The following is a 23,889-nucleotide window of genomic DNA, read 5'->3' on the forward strand; positions in this document are numbered from 1 at the left end:
CTGTCTAAACAACTGCGTAACATAACCATGCATGCTCAAACTCATTCAAACAAAGCAACAAATCGTGACTTTGCTTTGACAAAGTGCAATTTCATTGTGCAAGGTGAAAACAATTTAATGGCTGGGGTCGGGAAGGACACCAGGAGGGCAGTTTGCTTGGGGGGGGGTCCCCTCGCGCTTGGGGATCCCCGGTCAGGCGTGGCGAAGGCTGGGGTCTCGGGACCACGATGCTCGACGCCAAAGTGAGTCCCAAAGTATCTTTTCCTGCGCTAAGCTCGGGAGGGGCGTGTGGCGCGGGCTGGACACGCGACCCGGCGTCGCGTCGCACAGTCACGGCGACAGTCCGGCCAGGCCAACACTGCGCATGCGCGGAGGCGCCGGGCGCCCCGTCCGGGGCGAGGTCAGAGGTCGCGAGGAGGGCGCCCGACCCGGGCCGCGCAGGACCCCGGCGCTCCCGCCGCTCCCCGGGACGGGAGGGCGGCCCTGAGGCCAGTGCGCGGCGCCCGGGAGTTGCACCGCTCCTCCCACGCCGTGCCACTGCCTTGCTAAGTGCGCCCGCGGCCGTCGGACAAACCCGGGGGCGCCGGCCGCCCGCCGCGCACGCACTTCCTCCGCCCGCAGGAAGGGGCCGCGCAGGCGGGGCGCCCCGCGGCCGCGCATGCGCCCTCCCCCGCGGCCGCTGGGGCGCGAGCGGGCGAAACCGGCAGTGCGCCTGCGCGGTCGCCGGCTCCCTCCACCTCCGCTTCCCCTCCCCCTGTCCCCCCGCGGGGGCTCCGGGTCCGGCGGGACCATGTTCACCAGCACCGGTTCCAGTGGGCTTTGTGAGTACCGGCCGCCGCCCTCCTGCCTGCCCCCTACATGCCACCCTGGGCACCTCCTTGAAGAGGCCGGGGGCAGAGGGGACCCTCGGGTTTGCTGGAGGTTTGGGGGCCGACCCGCCATCCCCTGCCAGTGGGGGCCAGCGGGCACCACCCCAACCTCAGCCTGAAGGGGCGAGTGGGGACCGAGTCCGCCGCCAGCCCCTGGCCCCATCACCGCCGATGAGCTCCAGGGGCTCCCGGGGCTGCTGCAGGTGGGCCCGGCTGTTGGGGTCCGGCGGGGGTCCGGGGAGAGCCCCATCCCGGAGGCCAGTGTGCCAGGCGGAAAGGAGAGGCCGTCCAGGTGGAGGCGATGCTGGCAGCCTGCCCCCCCTTCGCAGTCACCTTGCTCCATTCATTTAGGTTACAGAGGGGCCAGACTGGTCTCCCCCACATGCCATTCCCAACCTCTGCTTCCGGAGCTGGCCCCTCAGTTTTGCTTAGATTTCTATCTTAAAATGTTTCTCCCTTAAAATGTTGTAGACAACCAAAAACTGATCGAAATACTTCAAAATACTTCAAAGTGGAAGGAAGTTAGGACGTCGTTTTGGCAAGAAAGCACAGTTATGGCTACTGGATGTTGCTGTAATCCCTCGAATGTCAGCGGTGGTCAGCGTATTTGTAGCATTTTAAACCGCTTACTTTTTCTCACTGAAATCGGTTGCTTGCCTTTTGGTCAGGTAGACTGCATGGAAACTAACCAGCACTGAGATTAGGCACGGATCCAGCCACAGCGAACTGTTGGAACAGCCATAATTGTACAGTTGCTTGTCACTGTCTTTCACGTCTCCATCCAGGGGAAGTTAATCTTGTCAGAGTACATAAGCAGTTGACATTTCCAGCTCTAAATGATCCGTTGTGGTGTTCGGAATCCTTTCCTAAGAAAACATGCCTTGGTCTGAGAATGAGTTGGTATCAGAGCCACAGATACCATTTCCAATCATCCTTACTTTCCAGGTTTTGAAGTGGAACTTATACTTCCCTTGTTTCATAGTTAATTTGGTTTGTGGTGTCTTTCAAACATTGGCCACAGAGAACATTACAACTACTAGCTAATTAATCCTCCCCAGACTACTCTTTGGTTAAAGAACATTATGACTGTTACGAAACTGACACTCAAGAAGGTGATGTGATTTTCCAGGGATCACACAGTGAGCTGGTAGATAAGAACTAATGGTAGAATTCTTCAATTTTAGTTGTCCTTCGAACATTTTTAGCTGTCCTTCCTTGATGATGTTAAAAAGTCAAAAAACATCTGTTGCTGGTTACTAACTCTACTGGCCACTATATTGGCAAAGCTTTTTCAGCTTTGTTATGGGATGACTCTGGGGAAGATGTTATTTTATACCTAAGGCTCAGGGTGGCTGTGTATTGAGTTCTAGGAACAATAATGCTGCCCAGGGAGAGACCAGGGCCAACTGTTTTGCCTGGTTTCTAAAGTAAGTGCTTATCTAGCTCAAGATCTAGGTGCCACTGGGTTGGGTTCTTCTGAGGTGCCCTCGTTGGTTTGCATACACCCACCGTCTCCCTGTGCCCTTATGTGGTGTTTCCCATATGTGTGCACATCTTGATGTCCCTTCCTCTTCAGAGAAGGGCACTGGTTATACTGGAATCAGGCTCCCCTCCTGTGATGTCATTTCACCTGATTAACTAAAAAGCTGATGGGATGGCCATTCCTCAGAGCACAGGCCATGTTTCCTGTGCTCTTTTAACGGACATTGCTAGGCACCTGCTGTGTGCCTGAATTTGTGCTGGGGACCTTGAACAAGTCTGGGTCCCTGTGTTTACAGTGCCTCTGGTAGTGTTTAGGCATGGCTTTTCCAGAACTGCTCTTTTGGCAAGTCTGGGTATATGAGCTCTTGCTTTAAAATTTTTCTTTGCAAGACTACCTGCTGAGAGGGAAGCAGATTCCTTTCCATCAGGAGCTGTGCAGCTCTTTGGAAAGTCAGTGTTCTGATCCTCAGTGTCCTGAGGAATGCATCTGTTTTCCTCTGCCTGCTCCCAGGGGCTGGGCAGAAACATTCTCTTTTCCATGGAAATCTCTCCCCCCATAATATCCTACCACTTGCATGTTTCCTACACCCTATGACTAGTAGATAATGATGGGTTAATGCTACACTTACTAGCTTCCTCCGCCCCCCTGTTCATTTACTCACTCATTCAGGTGCCTATTGAGAAGGCCTGTGAGCCCCACACTGCTCATTGGACAGAGAATAACAGGTAAAGGAAAGCAACCTCAAAAAGGTTAAACAGTGTCACTTCCCATAAGTGTGGAGAAGACCACAGAGATAATGGCAGAGACAGTGGCTAGAGGTTGTGATGGGCAGCTGCGTTGGGATTCATGGTCAGGGAAGATATCTGAGAAGGTGACATATGAGCTAAGACCATGTCAAAGTGAAGCGGCAGCCAGGTCAGAGTTGGTTGAGAAATGTGCAGAAGGGGAACAGCAGTGTGAGGACTGCGTCAGCCACAGCAGGGCGTGCAGAAAGCTGGTGCCGCCAGGGCAATACATCAAGGGAAGGGCATCTGAGATCATGTTCTGAAGCTGCATTACTGTGTGCTCCGCCATGCGTCATGACTGGGTATGTCTGGGAATTGTGTTCACCACTTATTTTAGATGCCTTGCTTAGAGACCAGATTGTCACTCAAGTGTGTGTGGAGTAATGGATGTGTCATTTGTTACATTCACCCCTTTTTGTTTTATTTAAAATTTAAACAACATTATAAGTTTCAGGTGTTCTACCTGGGGAAGCCACAGGTATATCTGCTGTATGATGGTCACCTCTGCAAGCCCACGTCTCTCCTTCACACTTTCCTCTTTTCCCGGTGAACCCTACCTCCTTCCCCTTCCCTTCCGGTAACCACTAGTTGGTCTTAGCCTCCAAAAGTTTTGTATTTAGTTCCTCTGCTTTCTCTGCAAACCGCATGGTAGTGCAGTCATGTGGTGCTTGTCTTGTTTTTATTTTATTTTATTTTATTTTTAAAGATTTATTTATGCATACAAGAGCTGGGGTACAGGCAGAGGTGCAGGGGGTGAAAGGATCCACCAAAGACAGAGTGGGGAACAGAACAGGCAGATTGACTGAAGTACACTGCTGAGGGGAGCAGTGGGCAAGTCAGGAGAGGTCTGCCGTGCCATATGGGTAGCTCCCTGGCCGGCCTTCACAGCATATCGCTGCGGAAAGCCAACCTTGCGTGTCTCAGGCACTGCAGGTGCAGTTACCACCCTCACAGAGTTCGCTGTCTAGTCGGTTGCTGTGGGTTCATGGCAGGAGGGGGCTGGTGAGGGGGAGGGCACAGTTGTAAAGAAATACCAGTTGTAAAGTAATACATTTGAGCTGATTTTTAAGGGTTGAGTATGAGTTTGTCAGACAGAGGGATCTGTGCGGGGCAGCCTGGGCAGCGGCTGGCAGAGGCAAGAGGTAATGAACTCGAGCGCTGCAGATGATGGCTGGAGCGAGCTGTTCCTCAGAGGTGCAGAGGAGAAATCATTCCAGAGGGCAGTGGAGAGGAGAACCAGGACACACCTTATAGGAGGAGCCTGGAAGGAGCCTGAGGAGTGGCCTAGGCCCCTCCCCTTCAGTAATAAGGCTGGAATGAAGAGCAAAGATCGAGAAGCAGCGAAGCTGGCTGGAGGAGGGCACCAGGGGAGCGCGGGCTGGGAGTGCTGCACCTCGCAGGGCAGGGAGGATGGGAGCTTATGGCTGGTGATAGGGACTTTGTCTTCCAAATATTTCCCGTGCCCTGGCTGCAAAAAAAAAAACAAAAAAAAAAACCCAGGAGCTTCCTGAATTTCCAGACCCCTGGGTCCCATCCCTGGAGAGTCAGATTCAGAATGGCTAATGTGGGCGTCAGAAGTCTGACTTAAGGCGTCCCTGGAAGAGTCTAATGGATAGATGTAGGTTAAGGCTGGAGGGCAGCCAGCAGGAGGGGCGGAGAGATGCTGAAGATGGGGGCGGTGAGGATGGACAGGACACAGCAGGAGGATTCAGAAGAGGTGTGGCAGGTAGACTGACAGTGAAGTCTGGGATTGTGGGGTGAAAGGGGCATCGAAGGAGACTCCGGGTACACAGGTGGCATCTCCATTCACTTGGAGCACACAGGAGGGGCTCGGTGTTGGGCAAGTTTAATGTTAGAGGGCTGGGAAGTCCCGTTGAAGACACCAGGGGCCACCAGGAGAGAGGGCGCTGGACTGGTCATGGGTGGCTAGTTGGGAGGGAGCTGTTCCACGGGTCTGAATGGGGACCCAGAAGCCGCAGTGGTGTAGTAGAAGGCCGCGCATGGAGCTGTGGGCAGTTCCAGCGTTTAGGAGATAGAGAAAGGAGGCAGCAAAGTCGGCGGAGACGGCGTCTTTAGGAGAAAGCTGTCTGCTTCCCCCAGCCCACTGGGGGTGCCCTCTTTCCATGTGTAGAGGCAGGAGTGGCCACTGAGCAGGTTTTCTATGATCCCAGCAGATGGGGTAAGGGAGGAGTCAGAGTCCTAGAGCCCTCAGTGGCTTTTGCAGGCTTTTATTGGGATTTACTGGGTACACGGCAGGCAGGGGTGCTGAGGAGCCAGGAGGCTAGTAGGCCTCCCAGCCCCCAGCAAGTCTTCACTCTTTCTGGGCTCTCCGGCCTTCTCTGCTGGTCTCATGGTTCTTTATGCTTCTCTGCTGCTTCTCTCAACTTCTGCTTCTGCTGGTGTCCCCGTGACGCCGCCCTTAAAAGCCCAGTCTTCGCCCAGGTGAATCCCATCTACCTAGGCCCACACCCTACTCCAGGTGCCGCCATCAGGCATGCATTCGGGACCGCAGGGATCCATTATCTCTCCTGATGGCGGGAGGGCAGAAAAGCCTGATATTTTTTACCTTACCCTACACGGTGCAAATAAAACCCCCAGCTTCTTCCCACCTCCCTCTGCAGTGCCTGACTGCCAGGCTCTTGGTCCTTCATCGTTTCCGGTTTGCAGTTTCTGGCATCTTCCATACCGTTCTGGATCCCGTAGTGTGTTCCAAGCGTTGCATTCTCACCCGTCTCTGAGACCCGGCGCGCCGTCCTGCTGTGCTCACCTCACAGCGCCCCAGCCTTGCGCTAACCTGTGGGGTCTCACCCCAGCCGAGTCCCTGGCAGGATGGCTCAGTTACATTTCTTGGGTTTGGTCATCTCCCCAGGCTCTTCCTCTCTCCTTCCTGCCCCCAAGACTATCCCGTCTCATCTCTCCCCATTCCAGAGAATTCCTCAGACTTTCAGGTGGGCCCCTCTCGCTGTAACTTGCTTACATCCACGCTTCGACAGGAGACTTCCTGCTGGAGCAGCGATAGTTGAGCTGCGTTTTGAGGGCTGCTAGGAGTTTGTCAGGGTTACAGACTTTGTTCCTTTCCTGCAATCTAGAATGAAGCACCCTTCTCCCGAGGGCTCCCCGCTATTTTTAACTCATGCTTTGCCGTCCTTTCTAGAGCCAACCTTTTATTTTGAGAGCACAAGCCCGGCACTTGCATACAGCTGGTGCTTTCTCCTTGGGTGCTTCGGTGGGCTCTGTGGAGACTCCCAGAGTAAGCACCCCCTTATCTGTGCCAAGGGGATAAGCTTATTATCTATTTTAATGGATTGTTGTGAAGACGAAAGTTAATCTTATTACGGCTCCTGGAATTTTGTGGTAGTAACTGGTCAGGGTTAAGCATTTTTAACTGGATCCTACTCCTGTGTCTTAAAAACACTGGCCCACCCCCACTTCCCAGCTGCTGACCACCCTGTTTCTGCTCATCTTCCTGATCAGGCTGTGTGACGGTGTCTTCACCCTTCCCCTTTCTCACTTGCTGTCGCTCTTGACCCCTCTGTGCTGGGCTCCTCTGGTGCTCCCGCGCTGTGTGGGGCGCTGTCCCGGCTCACTGCAGCCGCTCTGCCCTCTGCACCTCTCACCTGCCCTGAACAGATGTCCAGGGACTTCCGCGCCAGCTCACCTGATGGGCACTTGCTCAGCGCAGAGGAATGGTCTCCTGTGTTTCGATGAACGTTTCTTTATAAAATTCTTGATGCTTTGCCTTTTTTTTTTTTTAACCCTGTATGCCCCTGGTTTTCTTCCTACCTCCTGACCACATCTGCTGAGATTCCTTTTGATCCTCAGAGTCCACTAGATTTGGCATTCTTGGCTATTGGTTACCGTCCAGGGAAGAGTTGCTGCGGCTCATTGAGGCCCTAATCTGCTTTTGTTGAGGGGCTGAGAGGGGTGCAGCTGGACTCAGCCCCCTGACCATTCAGGTGCTTGTCAATACCGGGGTGTCCTGCTGATTGAAATCACAGCATGGGGCTGGGAACCAGCGCAAAGTTACCAGACTGAAAAGAAACATAGCTTTCACCTGAGCTGGGACTTTTCCTTGCATGAAACTGTTTTGACACAAAACATCAGTTAGGGTGCCTGGAGCCAGTGTCACCCGGGGGGTTAAGTGGACCTGGGTCCAGTGGTATCCGCCTGTGGCACCCACATTTACCTCAGTTCCGAGGTGGGCGAGCCCTGAAGGCTTGTTTTCAGCTGTGGTTTCGGCCTCAGGAACCTAGATGGGCTGTCCCCGGCGTGGTGCTGAAATGGACGCCCCCGGAATCTGGCAGCGCAGGAAGGGCCGAACCACGTGGTGACTGACATGTTCCTTTTTTAAGTCCCATTCGATGTGTTGAATTCACACCTCGTGGGAGGTGATCAAGTAAATCTTTATTTTTGTGTCTTCCTGTCTCTTTAAGATGTACTCAGCGTGGAACACTCTTTGCCTTTGTGAAAAGGTAGCAAGGCCTTTGACCTTTTATTCACTCTTGCGTTATTAATCAAGCAGCTGTGACGGCACCCTGTGAGCCAGCCCCCCTTTGGCAGCCCAGCCACTTTGCTGGGAGCACAGTGCCCAGCCGGAGAGACAGGCACATTCAGACGGCTGTGATTTTGGGGTGGGGAGCCCCGTAACTCAGGCTCGATTTAAAAGTTTGATGCGCCTGTTAATGATCACGCCAGCTTGGCTCCAGGGGAGACTGCTCTGCTTCCTCCCAGTTAAGACTTGTGGTTGGCAACCACCTGCTAGTGGAGAAAGGCTCTGGCCGGCCTCTGTGCCATCTCAGTTCCTGCTTGTCCTTCTGTTTTCCTGTCCTTGACTTTCCTGGCTTCTGGGTCCGTGGGGTTTTGGTTTGGTATCTTGTTTGTGGGCCAGGAATCATTTGTACCCCTTTGGACGTGTCTTTACAATTTACGTACTTCTGCTCTAACGTCATTCCTCGTAGTAGGAAGGGACTAACTCAGGGCTGGGCCGTCTAGCCCAGCTCCGCGGGGATAAGCTGTTTTCCATGTTTCTTCAGTTTGGAGCAGTATATCCTCGAAACTCTCAAAGGGTATTAACTTTTGTCTTGATGTGCGTGGCAAACCTTTTAGCCACTTGTCGGTTCCTTTTATTCATGATATTTCTTATTTGTTACTGTGGCATTAAGATCAAGGGGTTTAACCCATATATTTTATTTGGCCAAATTCTTCTTTTTCTTTTATCAAGGCCTAGACCTCCTGAGGTCTGTTAAATATTCATCTAGTATTTTTTTTAATCATTACTTTTTGTCTAATTATGAAGATAACATATTACTGTCCGTACAAATTCAGACCACTCAGAAGAGGAGAAAGTCTATGTGAAAATTTCTTTCCTCTTCAATCCCAGCAACATCTTAGAGGATAGTCTTGTAAATTGTTTTCCCCTATGAACATGTGAATGTGTGTGTCTGCCTACTGAGAGAGTAGTATAGGCACAGGGTAAAAAAATTCAAATAAAGATATGATACAAATTCTAACCAGGAGTAACCACTTTTAAGTTCCCTTTACTTCTTCTGTATGGCTTTAAGCAGTTGCTCTGTCTGCTGATTTCTCAACACCAGGTCTGTCTCTAGATTCCCTATGATGAAAGATGAAAAATTTGCAACACCTCCAGCCTTTCCTGCTCCGGTTAGCTTTGGTCTGGTTACCTCTTGTATGGTTACCGTCATCTTCAGCATGGACAGGGTCCCTTACTTGTGTCATCAACAGCAGCAGACACCACTGGGAAAGTGAAAAATCCGCCTGAGAACATCCTTTTCTGCGTTCCGATGCCCAGTTCGTTGTGCTCGTGCAGTATGTGCCTTTGCTGTTCTGCCAGCCATGGAGCCTGTGGATTGACTTTATATAGAACATCCAAGCCAGTGGCTGTATTTACTGCGTGTGGGTTGTAGACCCAAGACATGTGCTGGAGCCCCAGGGGTGGGGGTGGGGGAGCAGGGAAACCTCTCCCCTGTAGGCATCTCTTCACTTCTGTGCTATCTCTTCTCATTTGATGTTTACACTCAGCTACTGCTCTTTCTGGAATTTTGCATCAGTTTCTTCTTGGATTCTTCTTTGTCTCTCCTGGCACCCTCCTGGAGTGCCCTTTTTCCTGTAGCGCACTCAGGTGGTGACTCTGTGGATGCTCATCACTAGGGAAAGCGGGTTGGTAAGTAGCAGGTGTGGGTTTCCTTTGCATTTGTGGGTGGGTCTTTGTCCCCAAGAGGCCCTAACCTTAAATGGTAGGGCTGACTGTAGGTTGTGTTCAAGTAGGGGGCGCACATGAATAGGCTAGCTTCCAGATGGGGTGCAAAGCGGGGAGCGGTCAGTGACTACAGCCCCCTCCTGTTGGCAGAGTTACATGGGCTTGGCTCTCTTTTTTGGATTTTATTGCCCTTCTGCTGATGTCCCACCCACCACCTCTCTCTGTTCAACCCAGGCTTATCTGCAACTCTGGAAGTTTCAAGTTGCCTGGGGCTCTTTCCTGGTTTGCCTCAGACCTCCCCATCTCTTGGGGTCCTCCCTAAGTAGATTGCTCCTTTCCCTGGAGAGTCTTCTTGCATTTTGTCTGGGGTGGGGGGGACTTTTTTTCCAGCTGGGGTGTGGAAGGAGTGGCTATGTGTGAGGAAGACCTGGAGAGCGTGGGTCTGAGGATTTGTGGAAAGGCTGGCAGCTGCTATGTCTGCCTGTGTGGCCCTGAGCCTGCTGGGGTTGGTTGAAAAAGGATGTGGATCCAACATTTGGAGCCATCAAACAAAAGAGAATGATGCCCCTTTCACTTTTCATCCTGATTACATCAAAGAGAAAGTGCTACCCTGAAATCCCCTCTAACAACTCCTTTCTCTTGAGACAGAGAACAGGAGGCAGGTCCAGACCTCGCTACAACATTATTTTTTAATTTGATATAGTGTGTTTATTTTTATAGCTAATTTATATTTGATAATAAGGTGATATAAAGAAAAGTATTAGCAATAGGCTAGGTAATATTGGGATTAGCAGACACTTGTGGTGCCATAAGGGGAATGAAGTCTGATAGACGTTCTAAATTATGCTGATGCGTTTATTGAAGAGTTCCCCGGACTCCTTTGGAAGGGAGCATTTTTCTGGTGTTTTTGAGGTTTCTTTTATTGAATGGGAGAAAAAGTGGACAGGTGCAGGAGTATCACCTTGAATTGGAATTTTATTTAGCTACCTTTTTGGCTTTGTTGCTTTTGTTTGATTCTTTAGTCCCTTGAGGATTTGTTCTAGTGTCTAGAGTTTAAACAGGGTTTCTTGTCTCCACCAGCCAGCCGGTCTGGAGGCCAGCGGTCAGAGATGTTGGGTAGCACCTCTGCTCACAAGCCGAGTACGTGCTGGGAGGACCTGTGCAGACTTGGCAGGGGTTATGCTGGTTCTCTTTGCTGTCCACCAGGTGGGAGTGGAAGGTCCTTTGGGTGGTCAAGCTGTAAAATCAGATTCGGGTTTCTCTGCCTTGCAGGGAGCTGTTCTGTTTGCGTCTTTCCCGAAGTAGACCAGTTTAGTCTCCATCAGGCATCTGCCGAGCAGGTGACTCCGCCTCCTGCTAGTCTTCTCAGATGCTCTAGTGCCTGTCTTGGCAGCTGTGGTCTCCTCACTGTTGGCCTACTTTGGTTGATTCAACTCTTCATGTCTCTTTCTTTTTTTTTTTAAAGATTATTTATGCATACAAGAGCTGGGGTATAGGCCAGAGGTGTGGGGGGATGAGAGGATTCATCAGAGACAGAATGGGGAACAGAATAGGCAGCTCCACCGAAGTACACTGCTGAGGGGAGCAGCGGGCGAGACAGGAGAGGTCTGCTGCGCCATGTGGGTTGCTCCCAGACCGGCCGGGGATCGAACTCGTGCTGCAGAGGCTGCAGATAGCTTCATAGGCTGTGTCTTAAACCCTTGCACCACCAGGGAGGCATGTCTTTGAACATCTGGAAGCCTCCCTAGCTTGTCCTGAGGCTGTTTCTAACAGCCCCTCCCCATGTGAGGCCTTCATGAGCGGCCCCTCCTCTGCATTGCTCTGGCTGACTCTCCCCTCCATTCCACGCTGGACATTGGCAACAGCCATACACACATGCTTTGTGTCATCTTGGGTTAGAGGTGATGCTGGGGGCACCTTTTAGACAGAAGTCCCGATTTCTCCATCTCTTGAGGGGATGCTCTGGCAGCCAGGGCTGAACTGTCGCCTGACTTCTGTCTGCCCGGCTTGTGCCACCATCCCAGCTTCACCAGCACCGGCCCAGCCTGCTTGGCCACTTGAGTTTACAACAGATTTCCTTGCCATTCACCACATAACTTTCCTTCTTAAAATTGCCTTTTCTTTTCTCTGCCAGTTGATTGCATGGGGAGAGAATTTTCCGTAAGCTTCCTGATTCTCTTTGTCATAGTTCTACTGTTGAATGACTTAGCCTATGTTTAAACATAATACATTGCCCTTACCTCTTTTGGCTTTTAAGATTATTTCATTGTAACTGTATGCCTTATCTAATTAGCATTGTTATCCATTTCTTCTTGATGTTTGTGTTGCATCTCCCCAAGAAGGTAAACCCTAGTAATGCCCAGTATATCAGCAAGAACAAAACAAAAGTACAGGGCCTCCCCGGTGGCGCAGCGGTTGAGCGCTGGGTTGCGAAACTGCCTGCAGCCTCTGCAGCCGGTTCGATCCCCGGCTGCTCCCCAGCCACCGGAGGAGGGTCCCACATGGTGAGCAGACCTCTCCTGCCGCCCGCTGCTCCCCTCAGCAGTGTACTTCGGTTCTTCTGCCTGCTCTGCTCCCCGCTCTGGCTCTGGTGAATTCTCTCACCCTCCCGCGCTTCTGACTGTACCCAGTGCATGTATAAACCAACCAAACAAACAAACAAATAACAAATAAATAAATAAATAAGACATGCCTCTAGAAAATTAAAAAAAAAAAAAAAAAAAAAAAAAAAAAAAAAAAAAGTACAGGTGCCTTATGCCATTGCTGGTGACTGTGGACTGGACATGCCTTCCCTGGCATGTGAGCCTCTGTGTTCGGCTTTGCTCAGGACTTCCTTTTAAAATTTTACTCCTTTGTTTGTTTTGTGCCCCCCCCCCCATAATTCAAACTGTCTAAATATTTTAGAGGTAGAATACATTTTCGTATCTAATGGACTCCCACAGAGTCCTCTTTCTCCTCCTTGCTCTGTGTCTTTTTTTCTGGAAACTTCTTTGCCTTTTCTCCTGCTTATTTTCCTAATAAACTATGCAGGCACTGGTCAGTAGCAAGCGCTTGCTGGCGTCCCTCGTGAGCCGGGCACTCTGCCAGTGTGGTGACCTGCAGGAGGAGCGGTCAGGGTGGCAGGTGCCCGGGTCACTGCACTCTCCCTGGTGCCTTAGAAAAGGAGTGGATTCAGGGATGGCCGACAGCATTTTACTTCTAAACGTCTTAGAGAATTGGGTTCAACTGAAATAAACTTGGGATCTTTTGATTCCTGGGTGGCCTCATGCAGGTCTTGGTTGAACTGGCCACCAGAAGACATTCCTGCCTCCCTCACATGGCCACTGAGGAGAGAGAAGAGCACTTCCCCAGGCCCTGTTAGGAAGCCCAAGGCCAGAGAGTCCTTCCCCGGGGAGCAGAGGTGGCCGTGCGTGCAGGGATCCCCGCGCTGGTGGACTTCCACACTTGCTTCCGGCTCAGCCCTTTTTTAATGAAAAATGTGAAGTGACTTGTGAGATACCAGATCACCCCAGTCTTGTGGGAACCCTGAGAAGCTGACCCAGTAGTTCAGTGGGCAGAAATAGGAACACTGGTATGTTCGGAACTGGCGGCCCCACCTTGAGGGTGTGAACCACACTGGGGTTTATGACGAATGTATTTCGATGTGGCTGATGTGTGGGGGCGACTGCCTGTCTCTCCCCCCACCGCACCCCTGCCTCTCTCCAGCTGAGGTGCTTGCTGACAGCCCACATGGCTCGGCTTTGCAAGGCCTGCGGTCCGTGTCTTCAGTCTGCGAAAGGCGCCTATTTTTATCCAGGTGAAATGCACATGACATAAAATCTACCACTTGGACTATTTTAAAGTGTGTGGTTCTTGCCTTCTAGGACCTTCACTCGCCGGTGGCTGGTGCCGTCATCACCAACCTCTGTGCCCATCGAGTCCCTGGGCCCCCGTCCCCCTCCCCCGCCCGCCACTCCCTGCTTTCTGTGGCTCTGGATTGTGACATTGCGGACACTGCGCCTGTGGGGTCTGTGGGGTGTGTGGGGTCGAGTGCAGGGTCTTCTCCGGTGTCTCTCACTGAGCACGATGTCCTCAAGCTGGTCCATTTGGCAGCGCACAGCGGCGCTTCCTCCCTCCCGTGGCGGAAGGGTGGCGCACCCCTCCTGCCTCTGCAGAGGGACTCCACTCGCTCCCCACTGTTAGGGAATGTCAGGAGTATTCATGTACAGGTTGTTTCAGCATCTGCTCCTGTTCCCTCTGGTATAGAGCCAGGCGCGGAGGAGTGGGTCAGACGGTGTTTCTGTGTGTAACTAGAGGATTCGTGTGAAGTACTGAAAGGCAAGCCCGGAAAGACACCGTATTTCCTTCTTATATGTTAGGAAAACTTTTTTTTAGAGTCAGGCAGAACTGGGTTCAAATCCCAGTCCCTCTACCAACTAGCCGTGACCTTGGGCACATTTATTTCATCTTTCTTGGCCCATCTTTCACCTCACGCGTGCAGATAATGAACATCTGCCCCTGGGTTACTGTGAGCGTTCGCCGGGCTGGTGTTGCACTGAGCGTGCTTTTTTTAGCGTGGTGCTGGCACGAAGCAGTCCAGTGCTGTAATAATTATTTCAGGGTGCTGCACAGTCACCAAAGCTGGCCTTTGCCATAGAGAAATGACTGCCGCCCGCACATCAGAGGCAGGTGACCCAAAGGAAGCATCTGCAACGTTGGCATTTTCTGTTATCTTTGCCATAGATGTTTTGCATTTTTACTTTTAGGCTAATGTATTGTCTTATTTTCAAAATTTGTAACATCCCTATTTTAAAGGTAGAAGGACCTTTGCAGAGAAGTGACTTTTTTTTGCACTTCCCTCTGCTGGCTGCTTGGGTTCTTCACGTCGAACCACTTCCTGGCCCTGCTCACAGAGAAGCCAGAAGGTGGCTAGTGACTTGCCTCCCTCAGTGCACAGGGATTTAGTGCACCTTTTTACTAAATTAGTACTGAGTTAAAAATTGTGCTCACTAATTCTGGCAATAGATATTAATAAAAAATCGAAATCTCCCATCAATAGACCATTCAGAGATGACCACCATTAATATTTTGATAGATACAGGTATTATACACTGTTTGAGTGAAAAGTAGTATGTAATGACGCTATTAGAGATATTTTGCACTTACTATTTGGAAACGTCTTTCCAAGGCATGAATATTTTTCTAGCACCTATTTTTGAAAATTGATTATTTTTCCATTTTGCGGCTAGAACATAACTTACCCATTTTCCTACTGGACCTTCAAGTTGTTTCTAGTCTTTTCAGTCATAAAACAGTCTATGAGGATATCTTTGTTGCAAGATCTTTGTGCATACCCTTGATGATTACTTTGGGCTGAATTCCTGGACGTAGGTTTTCTCGCATCAGAGGGATTATATATATTTGAGAAGCTTTCATTTGTTCAGCTTCGAATAAGGACCCACCACTGTGTTGCTCCCTCCCCAGGCTGTGTTCTTTTTAGACCTCCCTTCACAGCTGCATTCAATTCTTTTACACAGGGCACCCCGCTTTGGTGTCTTGCCAGGCTGCCGGCCTGGTTCTGGACCCCTGAGCCGTCACTATGTCAGAGGCTTAGCAGCCATCATAGTCACGCTGAGTGTGTTCCTGCTCAGAGCACTTGCAGCTTCCTCTGTTTGCCGGATGTCTCTGCCCCCCGGGATCAGCACAGCCCACTCCCTACTGCTCCCACCTCACCTCCTCAGGAGGGCCTCCTAGCCACTCTGTGGACGTGGCGAGCGCTACTGCAGTGGCACACAGCCTGCATTATCTGGGGCCTGTGCAGATGGGGTTCTCCTAGAGTCCCCTCTGTTGGTCACCTGGCAGGTCTGTCCCACATCGCCTTCATTCCACCATCTCGAGTCACATCGCCCTGCAGGTAGGGCAGCAGCCCTGCCCAGGGCTGGAAGGAGGCTGGGGACTCCCTGCTGGGTCACACAGCCACACTTTTTACCCCCTTGGTTTTTCCCTCTGGCATAACACACTTACTGGGCGCTGCGGGTTTTCATTTCTCTCTTGTCTAGACTAAGCGCCTCCGGGGAGAGGCTATCCACTCTTGGTCCCTGCACCCCAGGACCAAGGATAGTGCAAGATCTCAAGCAGGCAAATCTTAATTTTAGATATTGATTGAGAACACCAAGGCCAACCATCCCTTCATCCACTTGGCGACATGGAAGCCAAGTTGGGAGAGTGAAACAAGGAAGTCACAGGAGTGGGGGAGACGGTCTGAGGTAGCAGCTGGAGAGTGGCCTGGAGAGCTGGCCCTCCATGGGGAGCTGGCAGTCTGAGATGGTGCTCTTGGAGCAGCCGTGGAGTCTGTCAGCTCAGCCGGGGGCTTCTCTGCAGTGATGCTCAGGGACTGTCGAGGAGGAGGCAGGAGGGAACGGATCCCGTGTCACCAGGATAGTGGGCGCTCACGTTGAAGAAGGAACGGCTCCTAGCTGCCCTCCAGGGTGCACCTTAGCCCCCTCTTTGCTCTCTGTAGAATGATAAGGAGCGTGCCTTTCTTTAGCGGGGCGCCTCTGTCTGGGTGTGGGGGCTGCGGCCGCGGGACAGCTCTCCCTCTCTTCAGGGTTTATTTCATTTACTTCTCAGACTACTTTTGAGGCAGGTCCTCTTATCCCCATTTTCCAGGGGAGGAAAACTGATGCTCAGATCACTCAAGACAGGATTCGGGTTGGTCACGCTCACAGCCAGGGTGATCCCCTGTGCCCCTGGGGCCCTTGGCAGTGGGGTGCACGCTGAGCCGCAGGTTGGGGAGCTCTGTCCACATGTGGATGCCCTGGAGCTTCGACTGCGTGCTGGTCACGAGGGCGCTGTGCAGCCACTTCACTCATGGTCCCAGGACAGAGGTTTGCAAGACCTTCCAGAGAGGAAACAGTTGGGCTATTTTTATATGCCTAAACAAGTGCAGTAACCACAGTGCCCACTGCAACTGGTAAATCCACTCTCAGGAAATTTCTTCTGAAGGTGATTAAAGTGAACCTCACCCCCAGTCCGAGAAGGTCCCCATCAGTGATTCCAGCCTGCGGTCTTGCCTGTGGAGCTGAACATTTCATATGAGCAAGGGGCTGGGCTGGACTCTGGCCACCAGAGAGTTGCGGAATCTTTACCATAATGGGAAGGGCCAAACTGGCACCGACCCCTGACCAGCATGCCTGGGACAAGCGCGCAGAGCGGGAAGCTAGCCCCTCGGGCTCAGGTGGCTTGTGAAGCTGCCCTGAAGGAGGGGGTGGGGCAGGTGGAACTCGAGCTGTAGTTTCAAGCCTCAGAAGCCAGACTAGATTCCCATGGGACGCTGATGTGCCTGCAGCCCACGTGTGGGCGAGCCTCAGCAGTCACTGCAGACAGGCTGTTCGCTGCGTTGTCATTTAAAAAAAAAAAAAAAGTATGTGAAACCCACGCGTGCGCAGGAGCTAAACGGTCAATTTGGTAAGACACCCTCTTCTGCCTGTTCACAGCTTGACAACCATTCTGAAAGGCATTGTGTGGACGTTGCTGGCTATGACCTTGACTGTGTCTCGTCTCAGCCAGCAGACGGTGAAACCCCTGCCAGCGAATCCCACTTGTCCCCGGTGCCCTTGGTCACCCGCCCCGGCAGGCAGAGGCTTTGGAGTGTATGTCCAGAATTAGGCTCCAGAGGCTGTCCAAGTTGTCTCCATTCCAATTCAAAAAAAGTGAACTAATGATCTTGGTTTTCCACTCGGGTGAGGTTTTAAACCTTAGGAACAATCATTCTGAGAGTGTTTTTCTTTTTCCCTCCAGACAAGGCGCCTCTGTCCAAGAGTCTCTTACTGGTCCCCAGCGCCCTGTCCCTCCTGCTGGCCCTGCTCCTGCCCCACTGCCAGAGGTTCTTCGTGTACGACCTCCAGGCCGTCAAGCACGACTTGCAGGTGAGCCCCGCCTCGCTGGTCTGGGGGGAGAAAAGCAGGTTCCCCCCACCTCCACCTTGATTTGCCTTTTCTTTCTGCTGCTGTTGATCCCTCAACCCTCTGCCTTTGCATGAAGCACTATTTATTATTAACGCTCCATTAACCAGTAAATTTTCTAGCTGTGTTATTGGTATTTTCGGCCCAGCAGATTCTATTGAGGAAGGTGCTGTATTTCCTCTGACCAGGCACGTGTCTTTTTGGTTTCGCGTGGGAACGTGTGGGTAGGAACGCGACTGTTTGGTGGTTTCCTTCGTGATTTCTCCACGTACTTACCGTTTTTAGAAACTTGCCGCGGCTTGAATACTGGCTAGGTGATCTGTGCTCTTTCCGCTCCGACAGATCGTGAATCCCTGAATGACTGTGAGAGTTGGTGGCCGAACCATCTGGGAAATTTCTTTTGGGTCCTGGTCATGGGCAGAGCAGACCTCTGGCTTTTGAGATTGAGGAGCTGGTCTTGAAAATGCTGGTGCTAGATCTCGTCCGGGAACAGGGCGTGTGAGTGCACGAGACGGTGTATGAGCTGCCACCTTTGCCTTTGCCAAAGCCGTAGGTGGCCAGTTTAAGCCCCGCTGCCATTGCTTGGGTGGACTTAGCCGCATTCCCGCGGCGTCCTTATTTCAGTTGCCACCTGCAGTGGTTCTCAACCCTGGCTGCTCATTACAATCACATGGATAAACTTAAACAATACATTTAAATTTAATTAGCTTGTTTTTGACCGCACCCGATACACCTGAGTCAGAGGGTCTTGCGGCTGGGCCTAGGCTTTGGTGTGTTTTCAAAAGAGACCACCTCCCACTCCGGGTTCCTGAGTATGGCCTTATGAGAGCCACTGCTGTAAAGGAATGAAAGGGGTGGTACTGGCCTGATTTGGGGGTTCATCTGGCTTGGTGGACAAGTGTCCTCTTCTGCATCACTGACTCGCGGAGGACCACTGACTCCTCCCGGACCGGGAATAGCCCCTAGGGCTTGGGGTGGGCATCCCTGAGAGCTGCTGCAGAGATAGGAAGGCTCAGCCCTGCCTTGGAGGCGTGAGCAGGCACACATGAAGATGACACTGTCAGACAGAGGAATTTAGTCCTTGGGGTGATAAACAAAGGGGGAGCAGCATAGGGTAGGACTCCTGAGAGCCTTAGTGAGTTTCTGTCAGGGCTGAAGGAAAGGATATCTATTAATTCAGGGGAGAGAGAAAGGGCATTTTTCTTAGGAAGCAACGAGAACCTTAGACCTCAGCAGGGCTGTGTAGGAGGCGGGGCCCAAGACAAAGGCAAGTCAGCCATGGTGAGGGCAGCAGGGGCAGGTGAAGAAGAGCTTTCCTTTTTAAGGTCAGTGTCTCCCAGGTTGGGGAGCTCAGGCTGCAATGTTGTTAGGCGGCCACACAGAAGCAATTCATGTTGCGTGCAGGCCAAGGTCAGCCTCATAGTCATGCCCGGTGGGTTAGTCCTGCCGCCTGTCTCCAGTCTTTGTGTCCTTGAGCATAGTGACAAAAGAAATTATTTAAAAGTGCAACTTGAGGTTTGATTTCCATTAACTAAAAATAACAGTGCAGTCCTCTAAATCCAGTTTGTTCTGCCTTAGTCTTATTTCCTCAATCCCCCATATTTCCTGGTGGTCCTGAGGGCTGTGCACCGAGCCAAACACTCTGGCTGGGATGTTATGCGGGGATAGAAGGCGTGGCCTGTCTTCCTTCGTCTCTGCACCTGCTGTTCCGCCAAGATGACAGTCCCCGTCACTGTCACCCTGTAGAGTGCCGTTCACAAAGCGCGCTCGCAGCGCTGATCCTGCTGACGCTCAGTGTGGTTCTGAGGGAGAGACGGGTCTAGTTTGGAGATGTCACCCGTGTCCCACTTGTGTGTCCGGGGTGGCCATTGCTAACTCTCCTGGTGCCATTTGTCCTGGAAGCCAGCTGTGATGGAGCAGCTAGATGAGCAGGTGAAATCAGCTCCAGGCACCCCCCGCCCCAAACCGGTCAGGGGCTCGTATTTGGGAGTCTGCTGATGACCATGGCTGCTTGGCCGGGAGTAGGTGCAGAGGTGAACTGTTTCCACAGCTGGTACGGTCTGTTTCCTCGTGTGTGTTTTTGTTGTTATTTGTTATTATTTCTGTTGGCAAGAACACCAGTTGTGTGACCGTGGACAAGTAAAAACTTTCTCTGTGCCTCCTTTTCTTTAAGACAGAGTTAGAGTGCCAGTCTCAGGGCCACGCTGCTCACGGTGGCCGGAAGGGGAAGCAGCCCAGAGTCCCTCAGCAGCTGACGAGTTTAAGCAGGCGGGTGTGTGTATACGCTGGAGTAGTGCGTCACCATAGAGAGGAGCGAAGTTCTGGCACATGTACGAAATGCCGAGTGGTCAAGTTCACAGAGGCCTGCGTAGAATAAGGGTGACCAGGCATGGAGGGGTGCGAAGGATGGGGGGGTTTCTGTCTGGGGTGGTGAAATAGTTCTGGAAACAGACAGTGGTATATTTATGTATATTTTAGGGCTGATATTTGTTTTGCCTATCTTACAAGAGGACTGTGAAGGGGAAATGAGATCAGAATGTTGTGTAGACATCATTGGGATTAGCTTTAAAATCTGAGAAACACGTAAGACTCAAAACATACCTTTGCGTCACTCTTTCTTCTTTCTCTATCCTCATAGTTTCCCACCCAACCAGAAGTTGATTTAAGTAAACCGAAAGTTAAATTATTTAAAAATTCAAACTTAATGACATTTAGTAACAATTGCCATAAATTGCCTTGTACCTAGTTGCTGTGTGAAGTGGGTCCATCATAAATATAAGCTCAGAAATGAATATTTGGGGGTTTACACCTATATAATTTTTTAATTATAACTTTGTTTTATTCGGTAGCATAAAAACGCACATCTATTAGCTTTTCATTCCCGCTCATGTTTATAATTTTTAAAATTTTACTAAACACAGTCCTAAACTTTTTTTACAGGAAAATTTCTGTTGTTTAAATGAGAATACATTTTCTTCTCATAATAAGCCAAAGAAAGTCAGGAACCCTTTGGGCCATTATACGATGGGAATTTTTAGTGTAAGAGACTTGAACTCATTTCTTAGGACACCTTTGTAGGGTGAAGACATCGTTATTTTGCTTAAATCAGAGCATAAAAAAGGAGCTGTGTATGGTAAACAATAAATTCATTGTGAAAGATGCTTGGACAAACCTTACTCTCACTCGTTGTTTTTCTTAAAATCCTCATCCAGATTTGGAGGCTGATCTGTGGAAGAATAATTTGCCTTGACTTGAAAGATACTTTCTGCAGCAGTTTGCTTATCTATAACTTCAGGGTCTTCGAAAGAAGATATGGAAGCAGAAAATTTGCAGTGAGTTTTTATGTATTTTAAAATGCTTTTGTTTTCTTATTTAAGAATAATTTTTTTTTGTTAAATTCAATGTCATTGTTAGCAATTATCTTTTTTTTTAAAATCTGTTATTGAGGTAACATTGGTTTACATTGTTATTACATTGTTGTTTGTGTTTTGGAAGTATAAGACCTGCGCTCCCCTCTTCCAGGTGTTGTTACCATGCTGCTCCCACCCCCCACCACCAGAACACCCACAGTCCACTCCCATGATCCCTGTGCTCTCCCCACTTTGTTCCTGCCCCCCTTCCCCCCTCCCTGCCCACCCCTTTTCCCTTATACATTCCTCTTCTGTAGTCAGTTTTCAAGGCTTAGTATTTGACCTTGGCTTTATCTGACCCTTCGTCCCGTTTCTCTGGATTCCACATCTTAGTGACAACATCCACAATTTGTCTTTCTCCTGACTTAGTTCACTTAGCATGATCTCTTAACAACTATCTTTCAATTACATGATCTGGGATCTGATTTGGAGCATGGACATTAACCAGAGAAGAATTTTAAATTTAGACCATTAACAAAATAATAATAACAACAGCATTGATTACAAATACCCATTGTGAATGGGTAATAAATTTTAATTAGGATTTTGACCTTAGTAAGTTCTAGTAACTTATTTTGCTTACTAGTTCAGGTGTAACTTGTTAAAAATAAATCATCCTATAAATATTTGTTTTTTTTAAAGATTTATTTTTATTTATTATGTGGGTAGAACTGTGGGTAGGCCAGAGGCACGGGAGAGGGGGGGTAAGAGGATTCACCAGAGACAGAGTGGGGAGCAGAACAGATGGATCTACTGAAATATACTGCTGAGGGGAGCAGTGGGGAGACAGGAGAGGTCTGCTGCGCCATGTGAGTCAGCCCCTGGCTGAGGATCGAACTTGCGCTGTAGTGGCTGGTGATAGCTTGATAGTGCTGAAACATAACCCCTGCGCCAGCAGGGAGGTCCTAAATATCATTTCTTCAGCTTAGGAATCATGGGGGTTAGTACATATGAACAATATGGTTTTACTCCATTTTGAAAAATTTATGGTTTTACTCCATTAATGAAAACAAAAAACTTGGGCCTCCCTGGTGCCGCAAGAGGTTAAGACACAATCTATGAAGCTATCTGCAGCCTCTACAGCACGAGTTCAATCCCCAGCCGACCAGGCAGCTACCCTCATGGCACAACAGACCTCTCCTGACTTGCCCGCTGCTCCCCTCAGCAGTGTACTTCGGTCAGTCTGCCTGTTCTGTTCCCCACTCTGTCTCTGGTGAATCCTCTCACCCCCACACCTCTGGCCTATACCCTACTTCTTATATGCATAAATAAATAAATCTTAAAAAACTTAATATATGTCTGTATAGAGCTACCTACCTGAGCTGGTTCTAATAACATAAATGTTCAATCACTTTTTGCACTTCCTCCCGTCATCTTCCTGCTCTATTTTCAGTCCTTCCTGCTGGGCTCCTGGGTCCTGTCGGCCTTGGTGGACTTCATCCTCGTGGAGGCTGTGCAGTACTCCCTCGGCATCGCTGCAGCCAGGAACCTGCCTTCCGGGTTGTAAGTAGCTGTCAAAGATTAATTGAATTTGTAGCTACCTAAGTCTGCTTTAAGCATTATTGTACATGAAAGTCAGTTAAGGACTATTTTAATATATAATATTTGAGATATGATAAAATCGATTTTATGTTGTGCTGCTGTGGAAGATGGTGGTGCCCCCAGGAGTGGGGCCACGTCGATTCAGAAAAGCAGTGCCTGTGTCGTTGCTCGTTTCCCTCTGACATTTTGCATACATACCAGTTCTTTTTGGTTAATGAACTATGAAAAGTTTATATGCGTTTATTAGAATAAATGTTGGGAGTGGTGATAACACAGCTCTGAATTCACATGTACATTGTCCCCATCTGATTTCATTTTTTCTCTCCTATTGCACAGACTTGAATGACCATTATGTCTTTATGTGAATGACATTTATTTCTTCATGGAATTCTATTAACTGGCCCATAAAATGGGGATTAATTCAATTTTGAAGTTGGTGGGGATATTTTATTTATTCTTAAGGCATAATTATATGTTAGTTTGTACTAAGTTGCAAACTTGAGTAAATCCAGAAGCTATAGCATCGCTTTTGAAAGACAATGTGAATAGTTAATTCAGCCTGAATGAGAATGTATTCTTGTTTTCAAATCATGAAATAGTTCACTATGACACTGTAAAATCTTGAAGCTTTCTCAGTCACAGCCTTGGAACATAAATCTTTACTACAGTGAATAAAACTTTGCAATTTTCATATACCTTTTATTTATTTGTCTGTTACTAGCAGAGCCTCAACAACTCATTGCTTTAAAATTTGCACAGTTTTTCACATAACATCTTGTTAGTTTTTTCTTTCCCGGCAGTGCCAAATTATCTACACCCTACAGTTCTTCACTTCCTATTTAATTCTCTTTTTACTTTTTAACCTCACCACTACTAAGACTTCTCTTATAAAGGTCACCAGCAACCACTCATTTCTAAAAGCGTAACTTATTTCTAGTTGTTTTATTTGAACTTTCAGTGGCACATTAAATGTTCTTGGCCACCCCTATTTCATGAAATAAGCTTCTTTCTCCCCTAAGTCCCAGTACATGATTCTCTGCTGGTCTTTTCTGACCCTGTTTACCATCTGCAGCTCTGCTTAGTCCAAGTGCTTTCTCGGGACTGTCTTACCCACACCCATGACTCCAACTGTAGTTCTCTCTTCTCTGGTTTCCAGCCTTCTAGGTCTAGTCCATATTATTCCTTTGACCTTTCGAGTCAGCTTTTCTAATGACTTGTAGACTCAAGGTGAACCCATCACGTCCAGAAGCTGTCATCTCTTCAGTTGCCTCCTCTCTGTACCCTCACCCCACTCCTCTGTATTTTTGTTTTAGTTACTGCATTTCCTGCTACTCAGTCAACAGGCTGGGAATCTTTCCCTTTTCTCTCCCTACCAATAGTGTCGGCACCAAGCCTTATTAATGTGACGTTGTATATAAATCATTTGTTCATTCCTTTCCTACTGTCATTATCTCAGTTTAAACACTAATCTTTTGCCAAGATTTTTTCACCGATTCTCTAACCAGGCTTCTATTAATTTCAGAGCATTCTATGCAATGTTGTCACAAGTTATCTTACCAAAAATACAGGATTGAATCATGCCAGTCTTCCATTTAAAAATCTTTAATACCTTATTTCTTTCAGAGTAAAAATCAAACTCC

At 49.5% G+C, this 23,889-nt stretch overlaps 1 protein-coding gene across 1 annotated transcript in view; it reads left to right on the forward strand.

Moving 5' to 3' along the window:
* Window positions 1-790: 790 nt before the first annotated feature.
* UBAC2 (UBA domain containing 2) overlaps window positions 791-23,889 on the forward strand; it is a gene marked incomplete at both ends in the record, with an annotated part of 119,533 nt that continues 96,434 nt past the window's right edge. The window contains 4 exons of the mRNA XM_084235712.1: window positions 791-821; window positions 17,134-17,261; window positions 20,510-20,629; window positions 22,101-22,210. Coding sequence (XP_084091838.1) covers window positions 791-821; window positions 17,134-17,261; window positions 20,510-20,629; window positions 22,101-22,210 — 389 coding nt within the window. The remainder of the gene's footprint in view (window positions 822-17,133; window positions 17,262-20,509; window positions 20,630-22,100; window positions 22,211-23,889) is intronic.

The sequence above is a fragment of the Talpa europaea genome (genome assembly GCF_964194135.1).
Source record: "Talpa europaea genome assembly, chromosome: 6".
Classification (NCBI taxonomy): domain Eukaryota; kingdom Metazoa; phylum Chordata; class Mammalia; order Eulipotyphla; family Talpidae; genus Talpa; species Talpa europaea.